The sequence below is a fragment of the Lactuca virosa genome, chromosome 9, assembly GCF_052849685.1.
Source record: "Lactuca virosa cultivar CGN04683 chromosome 9, Lactuca_virosa_CGN04683_v6, whole genome shotgun sequence".
NCBI classification, from domain to species: domain Eukaryota; kingdom Viridiplantae; phylum Streptophyta; class Magnoliopsida; order Asterales; family Asteraceae; genus Lactuca; species Lactuca virosa.
The window spans coordinates 13,373,142-13,381,335 of record NC_136434.1 but is presented as its reverse complement, the minus strand read 5'-3'; the positions used below and the strand labels follow the sequence as shown (position 1 = coordinate 13,381,335).

The window sequence follows — 8,194 nt, the reverse complement described above, 5'->3', positions numbered from 1 at the left end:
GATCATTGGAGTGAAGTTATGACTTAAGCCCGATTTCATCGTATGTTTGGACTTAATGGATTAAGTCCTTAATGGGTTAAGTTGGAACACTTAACCCTAATCGTCATTTTATGTGAAAAACCCTAATTGGGTTTTGGGTTCTTATTGGGCCATTTATTGGACTAAGCTGATGTGGGCCTTTGTGGGCCAATTGGGAACATATTTATGGACTAAGGAAATTATTGGGCTTTAGGATAAGATCCATTAGAGAGCTTGGGCCCAATTTGGAAAATTGGTCCATAAGTGGGCCATAATTGGGCCTTGAGGATTATTAGCTATTGGGTCATCAAAATGCCAAGTGTTTAGACTAGAATAAATGGTTGGGCCTTAAAATAAGTCCATGTAGAGGTTTGGGCCCAATTTGGAAAATTGGGCCATAAGTGGGCCTTTGTTGATTATTGGGCTTTTGGGCCTTTAGAGTGTGACTTTGGGCCTTGGTTTTGAACCAAGCTAGGTTAGGGGTAAAATGGTCCATTTACCCCAAGTGTAGATTTATGGTTATGTATTGGAACCCAATTATTAATTAGGTGTCGTTTTGATGATTGAGAGTTCGGGAATCTGTCAACCAACAACTGGAGTTTTATCCGCGGGACTTCAGCAGTGCGAGGTAAGTCTCTTCACCATACCAATGGGTCTAAGGCACCAAGGTCGGCCCATTTAGTTAGTTGTAGTGTTTATTGTGGATTCACTACTGATATGTTTGGTATGCATGAATATGTGAGTGGGCTAGTATTTTATTGACTATATATGTGAAGACCCCGGAGGGAGCCCGTGGCAGTGGATATAAGACCATGTGGGGGAGCGCATGACATTCCTAGGTAAAGACTATGGGGGAGCCCATGACATGAAGGTATAAGACCATGGGGGGATCCCACAACATCCTTATATGTTTGTATGCATGGATTATGTGGTTTATGTAACTTATATAGCTAATATGGATTATGTGATTATGTGGTTTGTGTGAGGGTATGCTCTGGGGAACTCACTAAGCTTTATGCTTACGGTTTACAGTTTTGGTTTCAGGTATCATCGATTTGGAAAAGAAGGGCTCAGATTGATCGCAGTGCACACACCTATGATTTCCGCAATGAATAATTTTGTGATGAACTCTGATAAATGTATTACTTAATGATGATTTGAAATGTTTGAAATAAATGGTATCAATGTTTTAACTATATTAAAAATGAAATTTTTACCCTTGATTTTTGGGTCGTTACATGTCTACGCAGCTGCAAGAGCTGCTAGACAAGGGATTTATTAGGGCAAGTAGTTCACCGTAGGGAGCCCCGATCATGTTTGTGAAGAAGAAGGACGGGTCACATCGGATGTGCATAGACTACTAGGAGCTGAATAAGGTAATGGTGAAGAACCGTTATCCCCTCCCGAGGATTGATGATTTGTTTGACCAGCTACAGGGTGAATCTTAGTTCTCCAAGAGCGATCAGGTTATCACCAGATGCGAGTCAGGGACGAATATGTGCAGAAGACAACTTTTAGGACTCGCTATGGTCACTATGAGTTTGTGGTGATGCCGTTTGGGCTCACCAATGCTCCAGCCGCGGTCATGGACTTCATGAACCGCGTGTGCAGACCGATGTTGGACCGGTCTGTGATAGTTTTCATTGATGACATCTTGGTTTATTCCAAGACTCAGGAGCAACATGAGGAGCACCTGAGGGAGGTGCTGGAGACACTGAGGAGGGAGAGACTTTTCACAAAGTTCTCCAAATGTGAGTTCTGGTTGCGCGAGGTGCAGTTTCTAGGGCACCTTGTCAACCAGAAGGGTATTCTGGTTGATCCGGCCAAGATAGAGGTCGTGATGCAGTGGGAGGTTCCGAGGTCTCCAACTGAGATTCGGAGTTTCCTTGGTCTAGCGGGTTATTATCGGAGATTCATCTAGGATTTCTCCAAGATCGTTGCTCCTTTGACCCGACTGACCAAGAAGTCAGTGACATTCCGCTGGGGGCCTAAGCAGCAGGCAGCCTTCGAGACTCTCAGGCAGCGATTATACGAGGCACCGATTCTGACCTTGCTGGAGGGCGTCGATGACTTTGTGGTTTACTGTGACGCTTCGATCACAGGCATGGGTGCGGTATTGATGCAACGGGGTCACGTGATAGCTTACGCCTCGAGGCAGTTGAAGCCTCACAAGGCTAACTATCCGACGCATGATTTAGAGTTGGGGGTGGTGGTTTTCGCCCTCAAGATTTTGCGGAATTACCTACATGGGATCCGTTGTACCATTTCCACGGACCACAAGAGTTTGAGGTACCTCATGGATCAGCCGAATCTGAACATGAGGCAGCGTCGGTGGCTAGATATGGTGAATGATTATGACTGTGAGATCCTTTACCACCCGGGCAAGGTCAACGTGGTGGCCGATGCTCTGAGCCGCAAGGCGGTGGTGGCTCTGATTCGAGATATATGTCTGAGGATGACAGTGATTACTCCGTTGCTAGAGCAGATCCGGGAGGCGCAGGTCAAGGGCCTGAAGGAGGAGCGTCAGAAGTGCGAGAGGATCATAAGCCAGGTGGCCTCGTTTGACTATGACAACCATGGACTGTTGACCTTGTATGGAAGGGTCTGGGTTCCGTACTGGGGCGGAGTACGAAGGGTTCTGATGGATGAGGCCCACAAGTCGAGGTTCTCCATCCATCCTGAGGCGATAAAGATGTATCAGGATCTTCTCCCTGATTACTGGTGGCCCTGCATGAAGCGGGACGTAGCATGGTATGTAGAGAGGTGCTTGACCTGCAGGAAGGTCAAGGCCGAGCACCAGCGACCCCACGAGAAGATGCAGCCGCTAGACATTCCCATGTGGAAATGGGAAGATATCACTATGGACTTCATTACGAAGCTTCCCAGGACCGCACGTGGAGTAGATTCGATATGGGTCAATGTAGATCGGTTGACCAAGAGCACACACTTTATCCCGATCTAGGAGAGTATATTGGCTGAGAAGCTGGCCGAGATCTACGTGTGTGAGATAGTGGCACGACATAGAGTGTCTGTCCCGTTGGTGTCAGACCGGGATGTCCGTTTCACTTCCGGATTTTGGTCCGATGTCGGGCGGGGCCCGAGGAACGTTTATATGTCTGTAGTTAAGTGGTTATGCTTATGTTATGTGTATTAGTAGTTATGCTCATATGTACGCCGAGCTTTGCTCGATGCCGGGCGGGGCCCAATGCCAGATGTGGTCTATTGTCGGGCGGGGCCCAATGTATGTTATATGCGAGTATGTGATTATGTGTATGGTATGTGGTAGTTTGGGGAGACTCACTAAGCTTTGTGCTTATAGTTTTCAGTTTTGGTTTCAGGTACTTTCGCTAGTAAGGGGAAGAGCTCGGGATGACTGCATGGCACACACCATATCTTTTAGCCTGGGAGGATTCACTCCGATGTTTTGACATATGATTTTGATACATTGACAAATGTTATGATATTTTCAAGATACACGATTTATGACTTTTTATATGATCGATGATACTTATGGTTTTTACTTTTTATTAATGAATTAAAATGATATTTTTGGGTTGTATTTTTGGGATGTTTCAACATGTGTCACGATGTGACAAGCCATGTATCACGATGTGAAAATCCCCTGGACAACCTATAGATAGAAATCGAACCATGCTCATTTGTACACATCTTCCACTCCAAACCCCTTGGAGTATTTCCCTCACTTTGAGTCCGATTCTCCAGAGTTTCCGGCTACTCTGGTGATGCTATGAGGTATCTAGGATCCCGAAAAAAAGAAGTTTTCGGATTTCTGCAAGTGCAATTTATGGACTTTTTTCAGAAATCTATGTCACAACAAAGGAGGAGCTAAGTACTGAAGCGAAGCGCTGCTTAATGGTGGTTGTCGAGGCCAACAAAATTAAATACCCTTAATATTACACACTAAAATAGTGTATAGCGGTAAAGGAATTGTATCCACGGAGATTGGTTCAATTAATAACTCTGTGAAATCTTGTTGCACAAATACTTGTGAAACTAAAATAAAGATAAAACGGGGGGTTTTTTGGTCTTTTGAAATATTCGAAAGAAAACTAGAGTTAAATTGAGATTTAAAGACACAATTCAACAAAAGCAAGGTTTGATATAAAATCAATGAGGGAAAGATGGTTGACTTAAGGTTTCATCACTTCAACACTTGATAAATATATCATTAGAATCCAAAGTGCAATACTTGTCTTAAATCTTTAATTTGGCTATAGTTATCCAAGAAGCTTGAGATTACCTACACTTTTTTTAGTTATTAAAATAGCTAGAGAAGCTCATAACATATTTCCTTAGTTAAAGTTACAAATCCCATTAAGGAAGTAATTAGTGAAAGTTAACTAACATTAAGAACCAAAAAGTCATCAAATCCAAGATGAGTCAAAAGCTTTCACTACCATGTTAGAGAAAATGTTTTTGTGATTGTGTGAAGTGAAAACTAACACATGAATCAATTGATTCTTGCTAATTTGAGGATCCATTACTTAATCAAAAAATTAGCCAACTAATCACTAAAAATACATTTAAACTCATGAATAAAAACATACAAGTAGCAAGAAGATGTTAAAATATAAAACATTCTCATAAAGACTCAAGAATAAGTTCATGGAGTTCTTCAACATTCAACCAAACATTCAAGTAATTTCATCACAGTCAACCAAGATTAGTTTAGACTAGCATGGATGAACTCAAGAGAACGAAATAAGAGTAGATTGTACCAAACATGTAGCAAGATTCAAGAGTAAAAAGAAGATGTTCTTTAAGTGTTCTTGAGGCTCCAAAATGCAGAGAAAAAACTCCAAAACTCAGATGTGAAGAAGTGTGGAAAATTGGTACACCAACCTTCCCCATATAGCTCAAAATAAGAATTCTCAGAAATGCCCCTGCAGGGCCTTGTGCGACCCGCGTGCTGCTGCGTGGGTAGGCCGCGCGGGTGGGGCTGATTTGAGCTCCTTTGTGATTTGGGCTTCCAATGACTTAGCCTACTGGCCCAAAATGAGTCTAATCCGTTTGTAGTCCATTGTTCTTCAAGTTTTCTTCAATTTAAGCCTGATGTCTTTTCTAAATCACCCAAAGCTTGTGTACTCGCCCGATCATTTTAATCCCGAATGCACAAATGTTCCTCCATTTTCTTTTAAGCACAAGCCCATCTTCTTCAATGCTCCATCCATCAATGACCCACTTTATGCATCATATCCACTAGTTATCAAGCCCATAATCCTTGTTGTCCTCCAAATCTAATTGCTTTCCACATATCCTGAACATTCCTGCTCTGCTAGTCTCCTTGAAATTTGAAATTATGCTAAAAAAACTAGAAAGTACCCGAAATAGTTATAAAATAACAAAAAGGAAAATATGCATGATGATTAGCTAGATTATGAATGAAATATACTAAAATAATTTATAAAAAGAAGTAAATAAAATAAAACTATCACCCAACTTTCCAGTCATCCACTTTATCAAGTGATTGCATAGTTACTTTCATCTTATACATAGATATGAAGTATTTAGATAATTAATTGTTATGCGTGCGTATTATCTGTGATTAAAACCTTTTATGTTAGATGAAATTATATGAGCTGATTTTATTTAATCATATATGTATTTTTATACTTATAATATATGGGGTATTGAAGGGTAAAGAGAGATGAAAATAATAATGAGAGGCCGAGACTTTTATAGTACTATCGGACTAGCAATGTAGTCAACTAGTAGGGTATTGATGATGACCACATACTATACTAGACAAGTCAAGTCAAACATGGGCAGGTACATAACCTGTAGATGTTTATAAGTTAAACATGGACAGGCCTGTAACATGTAGATATTTATAAGCCATACACGAGTAGGTTTACAACCTGTAGGTGTTAATCGATCATACATGGGCATGTTTTCAACCTGTAGATGTTCATGAAATTGTTTGCGGACATGTTTACAACCTGTAGGCATTGATGAACCGTACGTGGACAGGTAAACAACTTGTAGGTTACTAAATTATACATGGGCAAGTCTCCGACCTATAGATGTTAAGGAACCACATACGGATATGACTATGACCTGTAGGTATGAATAAATTATTCATGTGGGTATTCTGTTCACCCTCATGGTCATCTTATTAGCATATATTGCTAAGGAATACCCAATGCATTATTGTTCACTTAGAGATCCTTTAGGATAGATCCCTTGAGATCATCAGTTTAGGATCCGAGAGTGAGAATAACAGGAATGGGTAATCGGGTTAATTGTTAGATATGAATTATATAATTATAACAAATTGATTGTAATATCGTGGGTTGAAAACCCTAAGTGCTCATAAGGATTCCCAATCTGAGCCACTCAATTTCTTTGTATCACAGGCAGCGGTACGAAGGTATTTGATGTTTGGATTGATGAGAGATTAAAGGAAATGTAGGCCATTAGATGTTATAAGGCTAGTAATAATCATGTTTATGCTTATGTTTCTTGTATCAGATATAACATCCCAAGTTTTAATAAATCAATGAAAATCATTTCTTCGGGAATAATTTTATGGGACAAATTCCACAATATAAAGAATACTTTGTTTTAAAATAAGCATAAATAAAATGGACTTTTCTGACCGTAAAAATGGGGATGTCACAAATATAGACCTTTAATTTTTATACAATTATAACTTTCCGTATGAACAAGTCCAGTGAGATATAGACCTTTAATTTATGTATAATTATCATTGAGCACCAAAAAACCACCTTGCAAAATAATGACTCATATTAATTCAATTTTTCATTAGAAATCATGAGTGCATGTAAAATAATGATATCAATCAAGCAACTTGAATATTTTCGGTTCCTTTAGCCTCTCTATTTTGGCCCTAAAGAAGAATTGGTGCCTTGCTAAGCTCCGAACTTGTTTCATGTAATGTTCATATCTCATAACCCCCTTTTCAAGAGCCTTCTCAAGAGCATACATCAAATCTTCTAAAGCTTGGTCTTCGGCCAACAATTCCAAGGCCAAATGTGAGTACGTATCTATACATTCAAATGCATCCTCGACTTTCCCTCCTATAGCAACACTTAAATTTACTTTATTCACAGCCAACCAATTTATCAATATATCAGATTCGTCAGTTATTTCCTTGACTCTTTGCTTTAGATTAACCCTTTCGTGGTCCAATCCAATGATTATGCTAGTTGTGATATCAACACGCATACTCATATCAGCTTGAAGAATAGTTAGTTTTTCTACTTCATCATTTGTGTTTTCCCTCAATGTCATCATGTCATAGTGAAGCATCCACCAAAGTTGATCCAAGCAGTCCGTTTTTGACATATAAGAAGGGTGAGATAAAGTAGGAGCGCTGACAAAATAAAAAGGGTGATCTAAAGAGAATATTTTTACCAAACTATAAGCAAGACCTAATAAGTCGTGCCCAAAAGGACCCCACGTGTGAAGATATGATGATGTTGTCACTCCGGATGGATCCACAAAAGGGTGATTAGGACGAATTGGATAAGTTGGATTTGATGTTACTTGAACAATAGGTGGCTTATGAGGGTAGTGCTCATGAATCCAAATGCTTACATGGATCGAAGGCAAATATTGAGAGATATGTAGGTAGCCTTCAGCTTTCAGTAAGTTCACCATTGTTCCATCATTGTGGGTAAACATGGCAACACTAGGAGACAAGGAAGAGAATTCATTATGAAGAGAAATTAAGTGTTTCCGTATTAGCCATTTTTGGTGGGTGTCAGTATATGCTAACGCATGTACAGTGTTGCAAAACATCGCATTGTCAATGATTTCAGCCGAAGGTGGTGATGCCATGGTGAAATGAGTGGAAGTTTAACAGTAGTACTGTCGGAAGTTATCATGGAAGAAACACTTGCTATTTATAAGTGAGTTTTTTGTTATGTAACCCTTTATATTTTATTTAATAAATACTACTTTTCAAAGTCAATTACAATATTTAAAAAGTTAATAGTACAGTTTTGGTTGCTTGGAAATTTCCAATGACATAGACACAAATACCAACTTCATTATTTACTCATATAATTTGGACAAGTAAATTGTGTTACTCCACATATTTTATATTATAGTACCCTTTTAGAACTATAGCTTGAGTGTTTGACCGTCTTCTATATTCTTATACCATAGAAAGTCGTTACTAAACAAGCGA

General features: G+C 39.6%; 1 protein-coding gene across 1 annotated transcript; it reads right to left on the bottom strand.

Annotated features, from left to right (window-relative positions):
* Positions 1-6,783: 6,783 nt before the first annotated feature.
* On the bottom strand, positions 6,784-7,894 carry LOC145138248 (Ubiquitin-conjugating enzyme/RWD-like protein). The gene has a single exon (XM_079072356.1). The coding sequence runs from the start codon at positions 7,840-7,842 to the stop codon at positions 6,838-6,840; it is 1,005 nt and encodes a 334-aa protein (XP_078928482.1). The 5' UTR covers positions 7,843-7,894; the 3' UTR covers positions 6,784-6,837.
* Between the last annotated feature and the right edge of the window lie 300 nt (positions 7,895-8,194).

Bases quoted from the DNA above. Each gene is read 5' to 3' on its own strand.
- LOC145138248 (XM_079072356.1), bottom strand. From the start codon at position 7,842: ATGGCATCACCACCTTCGGCTGAAATCATTGACAATGCGATGTTTTGC.